We start from the raw sequence: 24,362 nt of genomic DNA on the forward strand, positions 1-24,362 counted from the left end.
AGACTGAGAGGGAGGGACAGGCCCTAAATCACAGCTGACCTGTGCTGTGCTGGGAGTAGAGTGTGTGTGGCCCTCCTTGGACGGTGCCGTAATTTAAGGCCTCTACGGCTCTGTCCTGGTGTCCTGAACTGGCAGCAGGGCGGGGTGAGCATTTTGCAGCCCCCAAGCCAACTGATGCCAGGGTTGTCCTGGGAGGTCACATGAGATCCGTGCTCCAGGGACCGTGCTGGGTCACCTGCCCGTCACAAGGACAAAATGCAGAGTACGAATAACGAGTTTAACGGGCTTGATTAATATGGAACTGACTTGACCCCCACTCCCGAATAATTCTGTGGGCCTATAGCAATACATTCATTACGCTTCACAGATTACCTGTCGGGGCTCCATCTGACAATGACATTAGCAGTTACAAAAAAGTGGGTGGGATGTTTGTGTACTTCATTCAGTGCTGGGAGCACAGCCTCAGAACTGACTCGCTGCCCCCTCTGCTTTGTTTTGCTTTAAGCATTGATCGCGTTGGGCTTTTTTGCATTTGTATGAATATTTATGATTCTTAACAAGGAATAAATATCTTTGACTATTTGTACGTTTCCCTCCTGTTTTCAGGCTTGAAAGGACCACTTCAAAATGCAAAGTAATTGACATTTCTAGAAAATGTGATTAGTGTGTTCATCTATAACTCACTAGTGTTTTTCTGTTAAAGCCTTTATATACATTTTTAGTATTATGTCTTCCTTCTAGGGTAAAGCATAATAAATGCATGCTAGTTTCGCAGTAGCCTGTTATACATTAAATCACCCTGAATTTCTGAAATGTTTGGCTTTTTATAGCCCTGCAGGTGCCCGTGCTGTGTATTTATATTTATATTTCTAATTAAGACTACATAGTATTTTGGTTTCTGCTTCAGATTATTTTTTTAAAGAAGGAGTACATTTTTCTCCTGTAATGGGTACTTTAAGACATACCTAAGCACAAAGTGAAAAAACATTTTAAATTCTTCCTTCTTTAGTGATTTACAAGGACTCAGAATAACTGGACTAGGGAAGGGGATAAATGGAATGCCACAGGGGCTCTGTTTTTGTGAAAATTCATTAATTAGACAGATTTTAATTTGGCTTTGAGCTGAGGCTCTAGGATGCATCTGTTTGTGTATCTTCTCTTCCCCTTTCTCCCCCCCCCACCCTTGCACTCTGGCATCCATCCAGGGTCAGGGAAGATAACAGGGCTGCCCCTAACTCATGACCAGCTGGCCTGGACCCTCTTGCCCAGCGTCCCTGATGAAACAGCAACCAAGTCCAAGGAGGAGAAGCACGAGCCCCCAGCCTCCTGTTTCTCGGGTTCTGTGGGTTCTGCTCCTCGCAACAAGGAAAACCTTGTGGCAGTTTTCATTGATGTTGAGACAGCCCTAAGATGGGGCAAGAAGATGGGTGGGGGGAGGTGGAGGGCTTCAAGAACCAGCTGCAGCATCACACTACCCACTGACACCTTTCTGTGATTCAGTTGCCACTCAGAACACACTTGTTGAATCTCTGAAGGTATGGAGACCAGTGCCATCTTGGAATCAGAACGTTCCTGACACACATACTTACAGAGTCACGAGACAGGTCTCAGTGAGACAGCCTGAGCAGAGAGGAATGCTTACCTACGTATCATCCTCCCTCGAGGTCGCCCAGCCCAGCCACCCAAAACAACCCCCAGGTGCACTCTCCAGACTTCGTGGAGGTGACAGAAGTGGCATTTGAGAGGGACAGACTCCAGCCTTTAGGAGGAACACTCTGCATGCTCTACCCTGTCATCCGTTGACGGCTCGTTGTGCACACGACAACTGCAGACGTTCCCGGAGGGGAGTCCAGCCACCACCTCCACCCTCTCAGCACCAGGGGAGGCCCAGAGCCTTGGGTGCCTCTGCTTTGGTCTGGACCCTCTTCCTTCTGGTTCCGCTCATCTCTTGGCTGTGACCCACGGGAGCCAGCTTGGAAAGTCGTGCTCAGGCTCTGAGGCCCCACCTTAATCTCAGGCTCTCTTGAATTCTTTTTTTTTTTTAATTTTAATTTAATTTAATTTTTTTATACAGCAGGTTCTTATTAGTTATCCACTTTATACATATTAGTGTATATATGTCAATCCCAATCTCGCTATTCATCCCACCACCACCACCCCCGCCACTTTCCCCCCTTGGTGTCCATAGGTTTGTTCTCTACATCTGTGTCTCACTTTCTGCTCTGCATACCGGTTCATCTGTACCATTTTTCTAGGTTCCACATATGTGCATTAATATACGATATTTGTTTTTCTCTTTCTGACTTACGTCACTCTGTATGACAGTCTCTAGATCCATCCACGTCTCTAAAAATGACCCAATTTCGTTCCTCTTTATGGCTGAGTAATATTCCATTGTATATATGTACCACATCTTCTTTATCCATTTGTCTGTTGATGGGCATTTAGGTTGCTTCCATGACCTGCCTATTGTAAATAGTGCTGCATTGAACATCGGGGTGCATGTGTCTTTTTGAATTATGGTTTTCTCTGGGTATATGCCCAGTAGTGGGATTGCTGGGTTGTATGCTAGTTCTATTTTTAGTTTTTTAAGGAACCTCCATACTGTTCTCCATAGTGGCTGTATCAATTTACATTCCCACCAACAGTGCAAGAGGGTTCGCTTTTCTCCACACCCTCTCCAGCATTTGTTGTTTGTAGATTTTCTGATGATGCCCATTCTAACTGGTGTGAGGTGATACCTCATTTTAGTTTTGATTTGCATTTCTCTAATAATTAGTGATGCTGAGCAGCTTTTCATGTGCCTCTTGGCCATCTGTATGTCTTCTTTGGAGAAATGTCTATTTAGTTCTTCTGCCCATTTTTGGATTGGGTTGTTTGTTTTTCTAATACTGAGCTGCATGAGCTGTTTATATATTTTGGAGATTAATCCTTTGTTGATTCATTTGCAAATATTTCCTCCCATCATGAGGGTTGTCTTTTTGTCTTGTTTATGGTTTCCTTTGCTGTGCAAAAGCATTGAAGTTTCCTTAGGTCTCATTTGTTTATTTTTGTTTTTATATCCATTACTCTAGGAGGTGGATCAAAAAAGGTCTTTTTTCTTTTTTTTCTTTTTTTTGCAATACACAGGCCTCTCACTGTTGTGGCCTCTCCCATTGTGGAGCACAGGCTCCGGATGCGCAGGCTCAGCGGCCATGGCTCACGGGCCCAGCCGCTCCGCGGCATGTGGGGTCTTCCCGGACCGGGGCACGAACCCATGTCCCCTGCATCGGCAGGCGGACTCTCAACCACTGCACCACCAGGGAAGCCCGATCAAAAAAGGTCTTGCTGTGATTTATGTCAGTGTTCTTCCTATGTTTTCCTCTAAGAGTTTTATAGTGTCCGGTCTTACATTTAGGTCTCTAATTCATTTTCAGTTTATTTTTGTGTATGCTGTTAGGGAGTGTTCTAATTTCATTCTTTTACATGTAGCTGTCCAGTTTTCCCAGCACCACTTATTGAAGAGACTGTCTTTTCTCCATTGTATATCCTTCCCTCCTTTGTCATAGATCAGTTGACCATAGGTGCGTGGGTTTATCTCTGGGCTTTCTATCTTGTTCCATTGATCTATATTTCTGTTTTTGTGCCAGTACCATACTGTCTTGATTACTGTAGCTTTGTAGTATAGTCTGAAGTCAGGGAGTCTGATTCCTCCAGCTCCGCTTTTTTCCCTCAAGACTGCCTTGACTATTCTGGGTCTTGTGTCTGCATACAAATTTTAAGATTTTTTGTTCTAGTTCTGTAAAAAATGCCATTGGTCATTTGATAGGGGTTGCGTTGTACCTGTAGATTGCTTTGGGTAGTATAGTCATTTTCATAATATTGATACTTCCAATCCAAGAACATGGTATATCTCTCCATCTGTTGGTCTCATCTTTAATTTCTTTCATCAGTGTCTTATCATTTTCTGCATACAGGTCTTTAGTCTCCCTAGGTAGGTTTATTCCTAGGTATTTTATTCTTTTTGTTGCACTGGTAAATGGGAGTGTTTCCTTAATTTCTCTTTCAGATTTTTCATCATTAGTGTATAGGAATGCAAGAGATTTCTATGCATTAATTTTGTATCCTGCAACTTTACCAAATTCATTGATTAGCTCTAGTAGTTTTCTGGTGGCATCTTTAGGATTCTCTATGTATAGTATCATGTCGTCTGCAAACAGTGACAGTTTTACTTCTTCTTTTCCTATTTGGATTCCTTTTATTTCTTTTTCTTCTCTGATTGCTGTGGCTAGGACTTCCAAAACTATGTTGAATAATAGTGGTGAAAGTGGACATCCTTGTCTTATTCCCGATCTTAGAGGAAATGCTTTCAGTTTTTCACCATTGAGAATGATGTTTGCTGTGGGTTTGTCGTATATGGCCTTTATTATGTTGAGGTAGGTTCTCTCTGTGGCCACTTTCTGGAGAGTTTTTATCATAAATGGGTGTTGAATTTTGTCAAAAGCTTTTTCTGCATCTGTTGGCATGATCATATGGTTTTTATTCTTCAGTTTGTTGATATGGTGTATCACAATGATTGATTTGTGTATATTGAAGAAACGTTGCATCCCTGGGATAAATCCCATTTGATCATGGTGTATGATCCTTTTAATGTGTTGTTGGATTCTGTCTGCTAGCGTTTTGTTGAGGATTTTTGCATCTATATTCATCAGTGATATTGGTCTGTAAGTTTCTTTTTTTGTGGTATCTTTGTCTGGTTTTGGTGTCAGGGTGATGGTGGCCTCATAGAATGAGTTTGGGAGTTTTCTCTGCAGTATTTTGGAAGAGTTTGAGAAGGATGGGTGTTAGTTCTTCTCTAAATGTTTGATAGAATTTACCTGTAAAGCCATCTGGTCCTGGACTTTTGTTTGTTGGAAGGTTTTTAATCACAGTTTCAATTTCATGACTTGTGATTGGTCTGTTCATATTTTCTATTTCTTCCTGGTTCAGTCTTGGAAGGTAATGCCTTTCTAAGAATTTGTCCATTTCTTCCAGGTTGTCCATTTTATTGACATAGAGTTGCTTGTAGTAGTCTCTTAGGATGCTTTGTATTTCTATGGTGTCTGTTGTAACTTCTCCATTTCCATTTCTAATTTTATTGATTTGAGTCCTCTCCCTCTTTTTCTTGAGTCTGACTAATCGTTTATCAATTTTGTTTATCTTCTCAAAGAACCAGCTTTTCGTTTTATTGATCTTTGCTGCTGTTTTCTTTGTTTCTATTTCATTTATTTCTGTGCTGATCTTGATGATTTCTTTCTTCTGCCCTGCATACCGGTTCATCTGTACCATTTTTCTAGGTTCCACATACGTGCATTAATATACGATATTTGTTTTGCTAACTTTGGGTTTTGTTTGTCCTTCTTTCTCTAGTTCCTTTAGGTGTAAGGTTAGATTGTTTATTTGAGATTTTTCTTGTTTCTTGAGGTAGGCTTGTATAGCTATAAACTTCCCTATTAGAAATGCTTTTGCTCCATCCCATAGGTTTTGGATCGTCATGTTTTCATTGCCATTTGTCTCTAGGTATTTTTTGATTTCCTCTTTGATTTTTTCAGTGATCTCTTGATTATTTAGTAACATATTGTTTAGCCTCCATGTGTTTGTGTTTTTTACGTTTTTTTCCCTGTAATTGATTTCTAATCTCATAGCGTTGTGGTCAGAAAAGATGCTTGATATGATTTCAATTTTCTTAAATTTACTGAGGCTTGATTTGTGACCCAAGATGTGATCTATCCTGGAGAATGTTCCATGCGCACTTGAGAAGAAAGTGTAGTCTGCTGTTTTTGGATGGAATGTCCTATAAATATCAATTAAATCTATCTGGTCTGTTGTATCATTTAAAGTTTGTGTTTCCTTATTAATTTTCTGTTTGGATGATCTGTCCATTGGTGTAAGTGAGGTGTTACTGTCGATTATTGTGTTACTGTGTTACTGTCGATTTCCTGTTGTGTTACTGTCAATTTCCTCTTTTAGAGCTGTTAGCAGTTGCCTTATGTATTGAGGTGCTGCTATATTGGGTGCATATATATTTATAATTGTTGTATCTTCTTCTTGGATTGATGCCTTGATCATTACATAGTGTCCTTCTTTGTCTCTTGTAACATTCTTTATTTTAAAGTCTGTTTTATCTGATATGAGTATTAATACTCCAGCTTTCTTTTGATTTCCATTTGCATGGAATATCTTTTTCCATCCCCTCACTTTCAGCCTGTATATATCCCTAGGTCTGAAGTGGGTCTCTTGTAGACAGCGTATATATGGGTCTTGTTTTTGTATCCATTCAGCAAGCTTGTGTCTTTTGGTTGGAGCATTTAATCCATTCACGTTTAAGGTAATTATCAATATGTATGTTCCTGTTACCATTTTCTTAATTGTTTTGGGTTTCTTTTTGTAGGTTCTTTTCTTCTCTTGTGTTTCCCACTTAGAGAAGTTCCTTTAGCATTTGTTGTAGAGCTGGTTTAGTGGTGCTGAATTCTCTTAGCTTTTGCTTGTCTGTAAAGCTTTCGATTTCTCCATCGAATCTGAAGGACATCCTTGCCAGGTAGAGTAATATTGGTTGTGGGTTCTTCCCTTTCATCACTTTAAGTATATCATGCCATTCCCTTCTGGCTTGTAGAGTTTCTGCTGAGAAATCAGCTGTTAACCTTTTGGGAATTCCCAAAAGGTTTTTCGCGTGCTGCTTTCAATCATTTTTCTTTGTCTTTAATTTTTGCCAATTTGATTACTATGTGTTTCTGTGTGTTTCTCCTTGGGTTTATCCTGTATGGGACTCTCTGCGCTTCCTGGACTTGGGTGGCTATTTCCTTTCCCATGTTAGGGAAGTTTTCAACTATTATCTCTTCAGATATTTTCTCGGGTCCTTTCTCTCTCTCTTCTCCTTCTGGGACCCCTATGATGCGAATGTTGTTGTGTTTAATGTTGTCCCAGAGGTCTCTTAGGGTGTCTTTATTTCTTTTCATTCTTTTTTCTTTATTCTGTTCCGCAGCAGTGAATTCCACCATTCTGTCTTCCAGGTCACTTATCCGTTCTTCTGCCTCAGTTATTCTGCTATTGATTCCTTCTCGTGTATTTTTCATTTCAGTTATTGTATTGTTCATCTCGTTTGTAATTCTTCTAGGTCTTTGTTAAACATTTCTTGCATCTTCTCAGTCTTCGCCTCCATTCTTTTTCCGAGGTCCTGGATCATCTTCACTATCAGTATTCTGAATTCTTTTTCTGGAAGGTTGCCTATCTCCACTTCATTTAGTTGTTTTTCTGGGGTTTTATCTTGTTCCTTCATCTGGTACATAGCCCTCTGCCTTTTCATCTTGTCTATCTTTCTGTGAATGTGGTTTTTGTTCCACAGGCTGCAGGATGGTAGTTCTTCTTGCTTCTGCTGTCTGCCCTCTGGTGGATGAGGCTATCTCTCCCTTGAATTCTTTCTGGTAGGTTGGAAACTACTTAATTAGGGGGGAGATGATATGGACACCATTCTCCTCCACTTGCCTTGGTGCCTTTACCCTGTCTGACCATTTCATGCCCACTAGTGTGTGGGCTTCAATCACTCACTTGGTTTCTCATGGTTTTGTAAATTGATTGCTACTGTTAAGACTGAAATGTACTTTCAGTAACATCATCTTTAGTGCTTCTTAAACAGTATTAACTTACCTGGCTTCTGTTCCTGTGTTCTTGATTAGTAAGATCACCACAATTACAAGCTATTCAGTGACATTTAAAAAAAAACTGTCAAGCCCATCTTGAAGATCAATGCCTTTATGTGTGAACTTTTCCTGGCCCTTCCCCTGGGGTGTTATTTAATGAATGTCATTGTTTCCAGGGGAAAGTTTTCATTTACCGTGGGAAGGAGTATGAACGCCGGGAAGATTTTGAAGCTCGGCTATTAACTCAGTTTCCAAATGCTGAGAAAATGAAGACAACATCTCCACCAGGCGACGATATTAAAAACTCTGCTGGCCAATGTATCCTTTCAGACAGCCATGTCGGATATAAAACAATGGCGATGTCGTTTGTTTGGATGGTTGGGTGTACGTGGGACCTTGCTCCTGGCTAATGACCACGCTGCCTTATGATCCTTAACCCCCTTGACCTTCAGATATTCAGTGCTTCACAGTAAAGCCCAAACTCGATTTGCCCCCTAAGTTCCACAGGCCCGTGTCAGAGCAGATTGTAAGGTAACATTTTCCTTACCTGACATGAGGGTGGTGAGAGGCGTACACAGATCGCTTCTTCATAATTTCACGTCTCAGAGGGTGGATGTCAGCCTTTGATTAACTTTTCAGATGCTCTTTCTGTTTACTTCAAAAAGCAAGGGAAATTAGTCATGTTCAGCATCAAAGAAGGGGGAAGGAAGATGTGAACACATGTGGCCGGGAGGGTGCAAGGCTGTTCCTTATACCCGAGATTGGGAGACAGGGAAAGTCAGGGGGAGAAAGGGGTGCTCTGGGCTCCATTTGAGCCACCAGGTGAGCGACCCCCTGTAGACCTTTTCTCCAGGGCTCAGGCCCTGCCCCACACCCCACAGACCTGTCTGTGTGCCTGTGGTGTGGCCAGAGCATTTGGATCCCAGAAGCCAGGAATAGGGATTCAGACATGTGCTCGTGATGGAGAACCAGGTGGGGGATGAGAAGAAGCCTTCACCTGCACAACAGGGTGATTACATAATATGGGATTTGGAGGTGGTTTTTTTTTTTTTTTTTTGCGGTACGTGGGCCTCTCACTGTTGTGGCCTCTCCCGTTGCGGAGCACAGGCTCCGGACGCACAGGCTCAGCGGCCATGGCTCACGGGCTCAGCCACTCCACGGCATGTGGGATCTTCCCAGACCGGGGCACGAACCCGTGTCCCCTGCATCGGCAGGTGGACTCTCAACCACTGTGCCACCAGGGAAGCCCCTGGAGGTGGATTTTAAAACTCACAGGCCAACTGTCCAAATTTGAGTGAGATTTTCTGCATCTACATTGAATTGCCCCTGACTTAGCAGTGGTGTAGAAACACCTACACTAGATGTCTCTTAGATATGAAGAATTTTCTATTTGATCCATGTACTGGTGAAAAACAGTTAACCTCTTTGATGGCCTAATAATGCTCAGGATCTGCTTATTTTATATCCTGAAGTTTGGTGGATGGGGTTCTTCTACAAAATTCACACCATTTCTTTAACCTTTCATCAGCAAACATGGGAGATAAACCAGGACTTGGTTTATTGACGGGTGATCGCTTTCATAAGGCTTAGACTTCAAGTTTTGCAACATTTTTTTCTCAGAGAGGCATTAAACACTAGTGAACTGTAGTGTATGCTCAGATATTTCCCTTTGATGTGGGGCGCCCACCTGCGTTTCAGCGCAGGGGGGTGAGTGAGCCTCCCAGCCTGCCTCTGGGATGTGCGTGAAACCCACCCCCTCCCCAGGGGAGGAAGGTGCAGTCTCCATCTTATGTATGCCGCCCTTGGCGGTTGCCAAATCTGCCTTTTGTAGATCTGAAATTAAAGTATACAAGACCTTTTAAAAAATAAGGCATATTTTTAAATTTTTAATAACTTATTAGATTAAATTATTTAATTAATTGTTGAACTATGAATTCAAATTTTAAATAATAAACGCATAAATGGAGAATGAAGGCCTTTTCCCCCTCTCCTTTGCTTCACCTTTTCTGTTTTTGCTGGTTTCACTCTTACTCAGCATCTCTTCTCCCTTGAGCATTGTCAGGGACAGAGAAGAGGCAAAAATTCAAGGTAATTTTTCCACCTGCCAACGTCTCTCTTCTGAGGCTGGCAGGGAAAGAAAGCCCAGCTGTCGCTCCAGGTCAAGGCTGGAGATGTTTTAAGGGATGCACTGACCTATAGGGAGACCGGATCCTGTGTCTAAAAGCAAATCGGCTGCTTTTCTGGTTAAATGTCTAATGATTCCTCTATCTCTATACAGTTTTTACAGAGTAAACGAGGTCCAGCGATTTGAATATTCTCGTCCGATCCGCAAGGGAGAGAAAAACCCAGACAACGAATTTGCGGTAAAAAAAAAACCCACCCCCAAACTCATGCCACGACTAACAAAACTGCGCATAGAAGAGCGTGTTCTCGAAGGCTCCCGCAGTGCAGGATTGAATGCCTTTGTGTGTTATGTGTAGAGATCCTAGCCTATTACCCATTCAGATTTAGTGAAGTGATGACCATTTCACGGATAGTATCACTAAGGTGCTTGTGATACTGTAAGAAGGTAACTAGTGCTTTGGAGTGTTTCTGTGCTCGGAGCACACTTGCTTCCCTCCTGCGTGTATCTGAGTCTTCCTCTGTGCCCTGGGTCCTGGAGCAGGTGCTGGTGTCTCAGTTATAAATAAGCTCTCGGAGGTGCCGAGTGCTTACACGGCTCTCTGCAGGGGACAAGCAGTCAGGAGGTGAGCTGGGCTCACTACCCAGCGCCCACACCTGAACTTCACTGTGGCACGATACGCCGGAACAGGGTCCCCGCGGGCACAGCTGAATAACAGGCCTCCCTGGATGTTGAGAAGCATCCCGGGCCTCTACCCACTAGGTGCCAGCTAGAGCCTCCCCGGTGGTGACAGCGAATCACGTGTTTCCACACATTGCTGAACATCTGTGCCTTGTTGAAGACACTGCATTAGAGTCATAGAAGTGTTAGCACAGATTCTTGCAACCTTTTAAAAGATATACATACAACTGCTTTAATGGATTCCATTTTGCAAAGGCATGAAATAAAGCAGAGCGTTTTTATTTTTTAATTAATTAATTTTTTTGAAGTAGAAAAGAATAGCTTTATTGCTTTACCAGGCAAAGGCGGCCACAGGGGGCTAATGCCCTCAAAACTGTATGTTGAAAGCATAGTTTTATTTATTTATTTATTTTTAATGTTAACATTTCTCTCTCCTCCCGCCCTGAAAAACCTCCTCTGGAAATCCCTAGATAGGCCCATATTTCAAGGTGGCGTTAGCCCCAAGGACCCCTGGCGGGGACCTTGTCTGCAGGTATCTGGGGGTGCAGGGGGTCAAAGTTGAATTAGCACCATGCTGCTGACCCAAAGGGAAGCTCAGAGCAGTTTCAGCAAAGTTGCCTTCCACCCACCCTCCCTTCGAAGCCCTGTTTCCTGTCATCTTTTGATCCCCACGGCGATGCCTGTGAGTCTGCAGTCACAGCCCCTGAAAGGCCCTTCCCTTCCCTTCCCGAGCCCAGTTTCCTGTGTGTCAACTAGGACCTTGGAGTTGGGAAATTCTAAGGCTGTCCCCAGTTTCATCACTGGCTCTTTCAAAACCAAAACCCTGTTTCTTGGTTAGTGGGGCATCCTGAACCTGTTTGGTGACTCGTTTCACTGTGGCACCGTCTGCAGTGGTGAGAGAGGCAAGGCCCCACCTAGACACCCACACCGGGGCTGGGCTTCCTGAGCCGTCTCTGTTCTGGTCATCACAGCAATAACTCTGTCATTTCTGTAGCATCCTGGCTGCAGGATGTATGGGCGGTTCTTGAATTTCCCTCAGGCCTCTCACGTCTCGCGGCGATGTACGTTCTTATACGGTGTAGGAAGAGACACAAGGAGGTCGAGCAAATTGCCGACAGTTGCGCAGCCATTCGAGGCAGAGCTAAGAATAACCATGGCTCCTGAACTCCGGAGCTGCGCTAAGCCTTAGAGGCTGGGCTCTTTCTAAATGGCCCAGAAATCCCCTAATGGCCCCGTTAGGTTCTCACACACACAGATGAGGCTTTCAGAAGCCACGGGATTTAGTCCTTCACGTGCTTGACAAAGCCCCAGGCTTTCAGATACGCGCAGGGGGGTTGGTGGTAATGGGAGGCCAGGCTGGGGCCTGCTGCAGGGAGCCTGGCTCCCAGGGCCTGGGTGCTGGGAAAGCTGCCCTGCCAGGCCAGCCCGGGAGCTCAGAGCAGCTTGGTGCCTCCAAACCTGGCCACGCATGAAGTTCTGAAACCCAGAGCCGGCAAGGAGGAGGGAGCCAGAGACAGGGTCAACATGGAACCCGCAGGCCCCGCCCCCCCGGGGATGCTGGGGTTGGTAGGGAGCAGCGCAGCCTGCTGTTTGCAGGCCGGTGCCTGAGCCAGTAGCCCCCGGGGGCAGCAGGAGCCTTGACCTGTGTCCCTGGGGCCTCGGCCAGGTCCTTCCCCTCTCCCAGCCTGGAATCTGAGGTTTGGAGAAAATGCTTTCTACATGCCAGCCAGTTTTCTGGAAATGTTGACGGTCCATTACGCCATCTTTTTATATCTGGATCACTACGGACAGACTCAGACCGCTCAGTGATTCTCTGTTACTGGGAGGTGTACCAGGCAAAGGCTGCTACCAGCCGGACACCCGGCAGTGGAGGTGGGAGGAAGGGGTTACGGTTCACCCCTGCAGCAGAGTTCTGTGCAGCCATTAAAGAGGGGTGGAGTTACATTTCCTGGCTTTAAACAACTTCCCGCAATATGTACTATACCATTTTCGGAAGAATACATTTTCATTGAAAATACACATATACACGCTTGTTAATGCTTAGTAGGAAGCCTTGAACCCCAGATAGTAAAAGGTTAGGCTGTCATCTTTAGGTGCGGAGTGATTTTTCTGCCTTCTATTTCCATATCTTCATTTTCTCATGTAAATATATATGTTACGCCAAAAAAAGAAAAAAAATTCATCATTAAAATACTGACTGATTTTATTAGAATGTTGAGAGGTCACTTTTATGAAGCCCAGTCTTCCTCAATGGATTTGCATCTTCAGGTTTCTTTTGAACGCTAAGTAAGGCTAACGGAAAGCTCGTTGGAGCCTTTCCAAAAGTCTGTTTGCTCAGAGGGAACCTCCCTCGTGTGGATGTATGTAATTGTCCCCTTCTCTTGTATTTTCTTGGCCAAATGCCAGGGAAATGGGCACCATTGGCCAGGGAACAGGGGGCCACGGTGTCCTGTGTAACAGTCTGGCAGTTCAGCAGAGCGTGGCCTGTGAGGTGTTCCCTGGGCGGCTGGTGACCTTGCCTCCCAGACCCTTGCAAATCCCCGCGAGGACAGAAGCTGTCATCTACCTGCAACATCCTTCTCCTAACAAGTGTCCTGTGTGTGTTCCCTTTGCAGAATATGTGGATCGAAAGGACCATATACACAACTGCGTATAAATTGCCTGGCATTTTAAGGTGGTTTGAGGTCAAATCTGTTTTCATGGTAAGCACACCCCACAGGAGGAACTGCCCATCACCCCCTCTTCTATGGTCTGACACGGCCTCTTCCCCGGGCCTGTCATCTGGTCACCGTGGCCAGCAGGCATGCTTCAGACCCCACATCAGGCTTAACCCAGAATCACTCTCCCCGTCCACGAATACTGCGGTGGAAATGCCGTGTAATCACAACCTCCTCTAGCGTAGAAAGAAACCAGAGCTAAGATTTCATTTCTTTTTTCAAAATATTTAAATCTAGTCTTCACTGTGCTGTTTTGACAGTTCTTTCTGTTACCGAAATGACAAGTTTGACAAATTCCAATTTACATACGCTTTTGAAGATCTTTCTTCCTGATGGTTTTATTGCCATTTACATGACAAACAACTTGATTAATAGTACTTGCTCCTTTTCAAGTAGAAATAGCTTGAGAATACCCCTCACCCACCCTTTTTAAAGAAATAATGACCCGCATCTCATTAGCTAGACTTTGCCTCGGTGATGAGCTATCGGACAGTTCCAGTCACAGGAACCAGAGTTGGGCAGAAGGTTCTTACTGAATGTATAGCAGCAGCAGCGTGACAGTTGCCCGTATAACAAGGTCTGATTGGAATATGTGTGCTTTGTCATGTGTCTCAATGCCTTTGGTTTTCACCTGGCAGGATCTTAACCAGAGGGGTGGTACCCACTGTTCAGTTTACCATGAGTCAGTCCCCTTGGAAACTCCTGCTTCTGCCCTAGGACGTGGCTGGCGCCTGTCTTCCCAGCCTTGTTTCCACTCCTGACCCTCGTCCACGCCAGTTGAGCTCTGGCTGACCTCTCCCTGACCTCTAAGCTCAGTTGACCTCTCCCTGAGCATGCGTGTGGTCGGCTGCATCCCATCCCCATCTCCAGCGCACCCTCCTCCTACTCTGAAGCCCTAGGGCTCTGGGCCCCCCTCCCCACCCCCGGAGGGCGCCTCTACTTCCTGTGTTCCCAGAGACCCCACTCTGTCCCCCTCTAGCACCCAGGCAGGCCCTGACCTCTGGAAGGCTCAGGAGACGTGGCAGGTGGCAGAAATGCAAGCCTTCACTGGCACCATTCGGAGCTGGTGATGTACATGCGGGAGACCACAGGACAGGAGACCCTTCCCTAAACAGGCACCACTCCTATCCTCCGATGAGCCTCTTCCCATAAGCCGTTTGTAATCGGGGACTCCGTGAGCCAGCCCAGATGCGTGAGGACGGTGCTGAACAGCTCGAGGTGGCGAAGGCTGAGCCCTGATTTTCTGTAAGGGTGTGGCTCTGCCACGGGCTATGCTTGCCCTTTTTAATGAACGAAGAAAGCTGGAGGCTGAATAATCCCAGGATGGCAGGACTGTAATAATCCTGCTGCCCGCACTCCTGGCCCCGCCATCGCTGGAACAGACCAGCAGCTGACCCTCTTGGTTTGATGAAGCTAGGACACTGCTCTTTCTTGCGGCAAACGGGATCGGCGACAGGGAGTTAGCCATCAGTCAAAATGGAATTCTGCCCTGGAGAGTCCATTTGGCGAAGTTGTGTGTCTGCGGTGGTGCATTCCAGGGTCTGATAAAGCCAGGTGTGGGGTGAAAACAAAGGCCCTAGGGTATGTGTTGTTTGGGGTGCACTTGCAACCAGGGGGCACCCTCAGCGACCAGCACATGGTCGGCCACCTCTTTGCGTGTTACCTCCTCTCCATCAGGTCACCTCTCCGGCAGGTGCTCGCCAGCGACGACTGAGGGTGTCGTTCTAGGGTCTCTCCGTTCTCTCAACATCTCTGCACCTCCAACCCCCGTCTCTCTACCTCTCAGACAATCCCCAGGGGCTGTAGAAGGAGAAAACAGGCTGCTCTGCTTTGCCATTTGCTAAAGACACCCTAGGGTCCCCGGCACAGGTGGGGACCCGTCCCACTTCCCTTGGGGAAGGGAAGGATCAGGTTATCATGTGTTGTGGTCACCCTTGGACGTGGCTCCGGGGCCCAGCCTAGGGTCTGTTAGAGCCAGGCCTGGTGGGAGGGTGGTGTTATTGTTTTAAACGCGGACGCATCCTCCTGGCACCTGCGGGCTGAGCCAGAGAGGATCGCGGGGCGGGGCCTCGCCAGGCCCTGCAGGGGCCCCCAGAGGAAGAAGGGCACTGGGTGTGGGCAGAGCTGCAGGAGCGGTGGCGACGTGGGCCCATGCTGGCTCGCCCTGCCTCCTGCTCTGAGGGTCCTGCTGACCAGTGGCGGGTTTGCAAAGGAGGCCCGTGAGGTCCAGCTGAAGTGGTGACCACCGGGCAGCGGGGGCTCTTCCTTCCTATAGGAGGGTGTGTGGCCTCCTGCGGAGACCACGGCAGGACCCCTCTGCCCCTCCCCTGCTTCCCTAACCAAGCAAGTCCAGGGACAAAGCGCCCAGACCTCCTGCCTCAGGGACAGGGAGAGATTGCTCAAAATTCCTTAAGACAAGCAACGAACAAGGCCATAGTTCAAAGGCTGCTCTGTGAGGCACGTAGACTGTGCTCAAGTGCCACTCAGGGCTGTGTTTTCCTGGGATGACCGTACGTGTGCATACGCACGCATGCGTGCACACACACGCATACACACGTGCATGTGCACACACATTCCCCAGGACTAGGTGACCTTGCGTTGTGCTTTTGGAGTTTGCATGTGGGGACAGGTCTATGGAAACACATAAAGATCCTAAAATGCCCGGCTTCTCTCGGCTGGGTGATGAGGGACCTTTGCCCCAAGAAGCCACTGGGAAGAAAAGTGCATGGAGAGTAGGAAGCCTGCCCCACTCGGAGTGTGTGTCCTCTGGCGAGGAGCCAGAGGCATCAGCAGAGGCCCTGGCAGGACAGGGGCTGCGGCAGCTGGCCCGATGCCATTCCGTCCTCCCCCTTCCGCAGGTGGAGATCAGCCCCCTGGAGAACGCCATCGAGACCATGCAGCTGACGAACGACAAGATAAACAGCATGGTGCAGCAGCACCTGGACGACCCCAGCCTCCCCGTCAGCCCCCTCTCCATGCTCCTGAATGGCATCGTGGACCCCGCCGTCATGGGAGGCTTTGCAAATTACGAAAAGGCAAGTGACACGCCAGCTTCCTCTTTCCAGCCCTGTCCTGGGACGGACTGTCTCCAAGCCCGGAAACCACTGTGGTCTCACTGAGCGAGCTCCGCAGTGACCGAGCCCGGGCCGGGCTGCCCAGAGGCAGCCTCTGCGGCCTCCCGATGGTCAAAGCCCCACCCCGGGCCCGGCCGGCCTGGGCATTGTTCCCTCATCTTCACCCCACAGCGGGCTGTGCTAACGGAGCCCTAGAGAGTGACCCTCGTGACAGTCCAGAGGCCTGGGATCATTAAAGGCCAAAAGACACAGTTTCAGTGAAAGACAAAAGGCTTAGAATATTTAAAATAGATGGGAGTCTGGTGCAGTGGGGACAGCCAGCTGGTCTCCCTGGAAAATATCTCAGTGAGATCAGGCAGAAGCTGAAGACCGTGGGATGTGCTCTAGACAAGGGGTCTGCACGACAGCCGCTGCCTGATTCTGTAAATCAAGTCTGGGACGTGGCCACGGCCATTCTCTTACTTGGTGTCTGTGGCCGTTTTCCTGATACAACAGTGACAGAGTTGAGGCCCTTCACAGAAGAGGTTTGCTGCCCCCTGGTCTAGACAAAATGGAAACTGAAGCAGAAGGGGCTCTGCCTGAAAGTGGGCTGTGAGGTGAAACTGCCCTGGACACTTTGGAGAGGTGATGCTCTGTTCCAGCTCCCTTCAGCTGTAGGGCGGACCCGGGGTGGGGGTCAGGGACACGAGAGCAGCTGGGGAGCTGCCTCCCAGCGAAGTGAGTGACCCGGGTCAGCTGTGGCTTTGCTGGGCTCCATGGACGGGGCCACCACAGTGAGTGAACAAAGTCCATTTGTTGTGCTGACCTTACTGGATGTTTTGCTGGGGTAGGATCCAACCCTGGGGGGAATGAGCTGGGTGATGGCCGGGGTGTGCGTCTGTTTCACACACAGCTCTCTCCCCAGGCCTGGTGTACAAAAACGTGTGTTGGTGTACTAAGTGTCTCTCCCTGTCTCCACCAGGCCTTCTTTACAGAGCGGTACCTGCAGGAGCACCCCGAGGCCCACGAAAAGATCGAGAAGCTCAAGGACCTGATTGCATGGCAGGTAAATGTCCAGCTGCAGCTGCAGGGCCCGAGGCGGGGAAAGTGGAGTCTGGGACCAGATCCACCAGGGCCACCTTGGCACACCTGCCAGCCGCCACGGAGGACCCTGGACCTCAGCCAGAGCACCCGTGACCATGTCTGTCCCGGATAAACCCATTCACCACTGCCGTGATTAACTCGACCCCTGGCTGTAGTCATGCCTTTGAACACCTAGAAAGTTCTGTCTTGCAAATGAGCCTGGTCTGTTCCCTCCCCTCGGTCAGTGCAGTGCCTGCTGGGAAATCTTTGCCTGGTATCGACAGAACGGAACATCACAGGCAAGGTCAGGAAACGGTGATGCCCTAGAGACCCTGGCTCCAGCCTGTCCTGGGAGGGCGCTCGAGCCGACGCCATCGGTGTGAGAGGTGGGGGGATGGGAGACCGCCGAGCGCCCACCCTCCTGTTCCCCGTGCCGGTGGTCAGGGTTGGGGGAAGGGGTCCTCATTTCCGTTTCCCCGGCTGTAATTCTGCATATTTGGCTTTTCTGCTTGTGCTCCTGAGGCCGTCTGAGTCTTTCCTTAGCGGGACACGGTCTGGAGAGGCTGGGCAGCCCTGGAGGGTGTCCTGGGCTCCACTGGAAGTTCCCTTTTCATGTGTCTGGGCTCCTGGAGCTTTCATGAGCCTGGAGGTGGAGGGGACGTCCAGACCCAGTTCCCGTGGGAGCTCTGCCTGCTTGCTCTGGACTTTGGACAGCTTGCTTTAAGCTTCCTTTTCTCACATGGGAGGCGAGGAGGATGCTGCCTATCTACACCCCACATGCCAGGCTGGCGGAAGAGGGCTGAGGAAGGCAGAGGCCAGGGCCTCCCTGTGCCTGGGCGGCATCCCACCCTAGCGCGGGGTCCCAGGCTGTGACCAGTGCTCTGTGGCCGCTTTGCTCCCAGCCTCCCTGGAGCCTCACCAGCCTCCCGTGGAGCCTCACCGTCCTGGCTTCGTCATCAGCTCATGGGCTGTGTGACCTGTTAGGGTGGAGTGGGGCTGAGTTTTGGTTTCAAGCCTAATTACAAGTATTTATTTTATATCTATAAAATATATATGGATATTGCTGTGATAAAATTTATGTAACATAAAGTTTACCACCTTAGTCATTTTTACGTGCACAGTCCAGTGGCATCGAGTATGTTCCCGTCGTTGTGCAGCCACATCCCCACCATCCGTCTCCAGTTTTCATCTTGCAAAACCACTGTGTGCCCAATAAGCAGTAGCGCTCCATCCTCCCCGCGCCTGGAAACCACCAGCCTACTTTCTGTCTCTATGAATTTGATTATTCTAGGGACCTCATATAAGTGGAATAATACATTGTCCTTTTGTGACAGGCTTATTCCACGTAGCGTAATGTTTTTAAGGTTCATCTGTGTTGTAACATGTGTCGGAATTTCGTTCCTTTTTAAGGCTGAATAGTATTCCATCGTCTGCATAGACCGCTTTTTACTTATCTGTTCATTCGCTGATGGACACTTGGGTTGCGTCCACTTTTGCTATTGTAAATGGTGTTATAATGAACGTGGGTGTACAAATATCTGTTCTCTTTCCTGCTTTCACTTCTTTTGGGTATATACCCAGAAGTGGATTGTTGGATCATATAAGTCTATTTTTAATTTTTTGAGGAAGCACTGTATTGTTTTCCACAGCAGCTGCACTATTTTCCATTCCCACCAATAGTCATGCACGATGGTTCCAATTTTGCCTCATTCTTGTCAACATTTGTTATTTTTTGGTTTTCTTTTTGTTTGTTTGTTTTATAGCCGCCATGCTAATGGGTGTGACTTTGCCACAAATCCGTAGGCATTTGATATCAATTTGCCTTGGAATTCTTCTGTGATAAGACACCCTGGGAGCTGAATTTAAGGGAACTTTTTGGCCATGATGGTTTCTTTGCACAAGATGTAAGCCTCAGGTAGGCAGTCTCCCTCTGTTACTAAAAAAGAAGGAGAGAATTTAAAGGTCTGAATGATTCCATTTTAGATGTTGTAAAAACCAAAGGGTACAGAATTCAAAACTCCACTGAAGGCTATATAAAACCATTGCTACACAAAAACTAGTTTGGTCTGCAAAAGTTCTATTGATTTTTTTTTTTTTTTTTTTTTTTTTACTGTAAGCTGTTACAGAAAATTGGATTTTAAGAGTTTCAAGCCCTACAGAGGAAAATAATTTGTTCCCCAGAGAGAACTTTATGTCAGCACTATGTCATCACCCCTAATAAGTATATTAAAGGATGAATTTTAAAGTAGCTCGCAGGAAAGTCGGGAAAAAAAAATCTGGTTTCTAACCACTTCATTAAGTCAAAGAGTGATGAAAATGCATATTCAAAACATTACCTGTGATCTTGCTTTCATTTGCAAATGTTTTGAAGACTCATCTTTTAATATCAGTAATTGAGTCATACGCTCATTAAAAATAAGAAGTTTGGGGTTATCGGAATGCTTTCTTCTGGTTTTGTGTTGATCTATTTGGTTTGTTTTTTTTCCTGAAAACTCCATCAGGGCAAAAGTGAGGTTTTCCTCCTGGGAATCCCAAGGGTTCATTGGCAGGGTTTCCATCACTGATGCCTAAAATCATTTGTGAAGGCTGGTTATTAAGTCCCAGGCAGCTCCTGGCTCTGCTGTTGCCGTTGCTGAAACAGAGGGTGCTGACCCCCTCGCAGGCAGGAGCTGGGGTCGGGTGCAGGCTGCCTGGGGCCTCTTCTAGGTTGGCGGCTGACACCAGGTCAGCAGTGAGCGCCAGCCCCTTCCTCAAAGGCACAGCTCCATCTTTCCTTACACGCAGCTCTCTGGTTGGGCATCCCTGCTGTGTGTCCAAAGATGAATCCATATAGACTCATATGAAACCACTGTGGTGCATGCATATTTCTCTTTTTTTAATTTATTTTATTTATTATTTTTAGCTATGTTGGGTCTTTGTTGCTGCACATGGGCGTTCTCTAGTTGCGGCAAGCGGGGACTACTCTTAGTTGCGGTGCACGGGCTTCTCATCACGGTGGCGTCTCTTGTTGCAGAGCACGGGCTCTAGGCATACGGGCTTCAGTAATTGCAGAACACGGGCTCCGGTAGTTGTGGCACGGGGGCTCAGTAGTTGCGGCGCACGGGCTCAGTTGCTTCGCGGCATGTGGGATCTTCCCGGACCAGGGCTCGAACCCGTGTCCCCTGCATTGGCAGGCGGATTCTTAACCACTGCGCCACCAGGGGAGCCCCATATTTCTCTTTTGAGATGCACAGAGATGAAAGACCAAACCCATTCATCATCCCCAGCCGATGACAGTCGTACCGATGTCGCAGGTGGTGGCGCTCCTGGAACACTTAGCAGTGCTTCCAAATGTTCTTTGCCGCCGGCAGGCCATGAATCCATGTAGAGACACACAGGAGCAGACTTCAAATACAGCACCGCCATTTAGAAGGGTGTCTTTTGAGAGCAGGCTGCATGCTGTCTTTGAACAGCTAGAGGTGTGACTTTGGGGAAGTCCTCCCCCCTCTCTGGGCTCTGGGAAACTCTTTAGATGTGCAGCCTCCTGGGATCCACTCTAGAGCAAATCAAGGCTCTGGGGGTGGGATTCAGGACTCTGCCTGAGAGATTTTGACGCTCAGCTTGGTTGGAATCCAAAGACCGTTCCAGGCCTCAGTCCATGGCTTCTTTTCGTGTACTAAGCACCTCATATGTTGGAGTGTTTGCACAGAGCATCTTTTTATTCCTAGCTTAAGTTCAGCCCCGAGCAGACATAGAACAAGGGCCAGGTCCCACCCGTCTTTTAGAAGGTTATATCTGACCAATGTCAGGGACCTGTTGAGGGGATACATTTCATACCCCATAAATTTCACCTGCCAGATCACCGTTCATTCAGTCCCAAGACCTGAACCAAAGGTCCAGCAAGTAGCTTCTTTGATGTCAAGAATCTGGCCAATTAAGAGTTTTATCAAACCAACAACAACAAAAAAAAGCAGAAATGATTGGACCACACTTTTATACATTTGAGAGAGGGCCGTTTTACAAGATGCTTTCAGGATCTAGAGTGGCTGTGCTTTAACCTTGAGACAGCACCCCGACGTTGTCTTCACGCCCAGAGAGCCACAACACATTTACCATCCCACCAAAAGTTGTCTGCAGCCTGCCTTTGCCGACCCCCAGGAAGCAAAAGGATTTCTGTGAGCATTTTCTTCTGTTGAACCTGAACAAGCTGCAGCTAGCCCCTGAAGGCTGCCATCTGCAAGAGTAATTCGTGTGGGATAGTAAAACGTCTCATCTAGCTTGAAACCTTAGCCGCATGCTGTCCTGTCGGTGATCGCTGTTCGGAAAGGGGTGCCTGGCGTGTACCTTGGGTATAAGCCCAACTGTCAGCCGAACACACTTTGCGCCAGGGCAGCTCGAGAGCAGGCTGGGTGGTGTAAACATGGGAGCGCTCACTTATTCCGTCCTTTCCTGGAGCACCACAAGAGGCACCAGCTGCGTGCTATAAATGGCAACCAAATACGTTTTATGCCTTGATTCATCTTGATAAGATTGCTTGAATTTGTTCACATGAAATTCAATTGTGCACTTATTATCCTTCTTACTAATAAATCTGCTCATTTAGACTGGTGTTCTGTCATGTTAAGAAAATCTGTTTTTAATCAGTATTTTGATTTAATTGTAAATTATTAAGAGGAAGCCTCTTAGCTTGATTGCATTGAAGAGCATCTACCTCCCAGTCTGAGCCTCAGGGGAAGCAGAAGCCAGGGGAAGAAAGGAGGCTTTCTCACACCCACCCCCAGCGGCTGTGGCTCCGGAGGGTCTCTGGGGCTGGGGAATAAAAATGTCTCTACGACGCTTTTAAAGGTCAGCTGTATCTCCGCGCTCCGATGTGAAGTCTTGGCACGGATATTTGTGACAGCAGTGTTGGCAGAGACAGGATTCTTTTTAGTTTTAAGGAAGAATAAATTTGGTTTTCCTTTCCAAATAAGAACATCCTTCAGGACTATAGATCACGTATTATTAGGTTTTTACATTTTGGAATAGGGTTCTCACTTGCCTGTAGAGGCAATATTCTTAGCGAAAAAAATCTTTGTACCGTGACTTGGCCCTTTGCTAACAGATCAAGTCATAGCTAAACAAATCCAAAACGCAGCCCTTCCCAAATTCAAGTGGAAAGCACAGAGAAGTCTATTCTGGGGTTGATGGTCAAATGGGAGTCAGGCAAAGTAACGGAGCAGCCGGTGTGCTGCATCCCGCACTAGACGTGTCCGACTTAAAACACAAATGCTTGTCATGTACACATTTTGGTCTGGGGGAGTAACCTGCCTGATGATGAATTTAATCAGCCAGTCTGACTGGGAAACCAAAGCAGATGCATTTTGCACGTTGCCACTTCCTGCCTGGCGTGCATTTCTCTCCCTGGACCACTAAGCAAGAAATAAGGAACGTCAACCTGTATGTCTTTCAGATTCCATTTTTGGCCGAAGGGATCAGGATTCATGGAGACAAGGTCACAGAAGCACTACGGCCGTTTCATGAGAGAATGGAAGCCTGTTTCAAACAGTTAAAGGAAAAAGTGGAGAAGCAGTACGGGGTCCGGACCATGGTAAGTGGCTGGCGCGGCAGAGGGGAGGGAGCGTGTCTCTGTGTCACACTGTCCGACTGTGACGGGCTCACAGGGCCGAGTACTTGAGTTGTGTACGTGACACCTGCTTAGGGAGTGAGGTCAGGAACCCCGCCCCTTCATCGTTTCATGTACCAGCGCACTAGGAACCACCTCTCGCCAACTGGAAATGTCAGGGTGCACACGTTGCTGAATTTGCTTGATCACCAGATACCCCGCTTATGGCTGTGAACACAAGCTCCCCATCGTGTGTGGAGCGACAGAAAGAGCTCATAGGTCCGTGCGACTCAGGCTGGTTCACAGAGACCACACCTCCAGTAACACGACACGCACGAAGGGTTAAATAACACACAGGGAAACAGCACTCACGATGTCCCAAAGCCGAGGCAGAGCCTGTGCCCAGGCCAAGGTCAGAGTCACTGAGGGGCGCAGTGGACTGCTGAGGTCTGAAGCTGTTACCTGTTGGAGGAAGGGGTCACTGATCTAGGCCAAGGGTAGGTTGCAGGAGGCGGGCGGGACACTGGCTGGAGGGAGGACTCACTTAGCAAAGGCTGAAGGCAGGGATTTGAATGGCAGAGGCCAGGGGCCGGCGCAGACACAGCCATGCCTTGGGCAGAAGACAGATTGTAAGGAGGAGCTGGGAAGGTGACCAGCCCCCCAGAGCCTGGAATGCCAGGATGTTCCGGGGTGAAGGACAGACCTGAGCTTTTTTTTTGTTTTAAACATCCTTATTGGAGCATAATTACTTTAGGCTGGGACGAAGTGAGAGTGGTATGGACATATATACACTACCAAATGTAAAATAGATAGCTAGTGGGAAGCAGCCGCATAGCACAGGGAGATCAGACCTGGGCTTTTGCTGAGAGTTGGTGGAAGGTCTCCTAGCCAGGGCTGAGATCAGGAGCATGAAAAAAAAGTGGCTAGGCATTTTTATGGATGCAAAATACCTGACAGGCCTTACGGTGGGCTTGAGGCAGTCTTCATGAGCCATGCCTTAGCAGCTCCGGGGGCAGGGCCAGGCACCTCACATCAGAGCACCCCTGTGGCGCAGTTCAGAGCATCACTTCCACCCTTACTCAGGGTCTCTGGGAGCCTTGGTGAGTCCTAGCCTTGCGCTTGTGGACTCAGGAAACATCTGGCCTAGCAGATGGCTTGAGGCCCCCTTTCTCCATTGTCCGGGGGTGAGCATCAGTGTCGCAAAAAGAGACCGCGAGACCTCTTCTGGTCTGCTGGAATCCCATGCCTGCTGGCGTGGAGGGGGTGTATGCGAGCAGGTCTTCTGTTATCCTGCAAAGGGAAGGCAGCTGCAGGAGTTACTCCACCTCTCCTAACACAAGACGCTCTATCTCCTAAAGAATCAGGTGTCCAACCAGGTGCGCCATTTTGGTTTCTTTTCTGACCCAGCTCCATCTTTCTGCCGTTCTCTAAAGTTCTCTGCTGTTCCCTGTTGAGCTGGCTTCTTTTTGT

The 24,362-nt window shown here is 47.7% G+C and overlaps 1 protein-coding gene across 4 annotated transcripts in view; it reads left to right on the plus strand.

Moving 5' to 3' along the window:
- DOCK1 (dedicator of cytokinesis 1) overlaps nucleotides 1-24,362 on the plus strand; it is a 529,068-nt gene that overhangs the window by 481,691 nt on the left and 23,015 nt on the right. For all 4 annotated transcript variants that reach the window (XM_060127083.1, XM_060127084.1, XM_060127085.1 and 1 more), the window contains 7 exons: nucleotides 7,832-7,973; nucleotides 8,108-8,186; nucleotides 9,934-10,018; nucleotides 13,074-13,160; nucleotides 16,034-16,210; nucleotides 17,211-17,294; nucleotides 22,740-22,877. In XM_060127083.1, the coding sequence (XP_059983066.1) occupies nucleotides 7,832-7,973; nucleotides 8,108-8,186; nucleotides 9,934-10,018; nucleotides 13,074-13,160; nucleotides 16,034-16,210; nucleotides 17,211-17,294; nucleotides 22,740-22,877 (792 nt within the window). The remainder of the gene's footprint in view (nucleotides 1-7,831; nucleotides 7,974-8,107; nucleotides 8,187-9,933; nucleotides 10,019-13,073; nucleotides 13,161-16,033; nucleotides 16,211-17,210; nucleotides 17,295-22,739; nucleotides 22,878-24,362) is intronic.

The sequence above is a fragment of the Lagenorhynchus albirostris genome, chromosome 16, assembly GCF_949774975.1.
Source record: "Lagenorhynchus albirostris chromosome 16, mLagAlb1.1, whole genome shotgun sequence".
NCBI classification, from domain to species: domain Eukaryota; kingdom Metazoa; phylum Chordata; class Mammalia; order Artiodactyla; family Delphinidae; genus Lagenorhynchus; species Lagenorhynchus albirostris.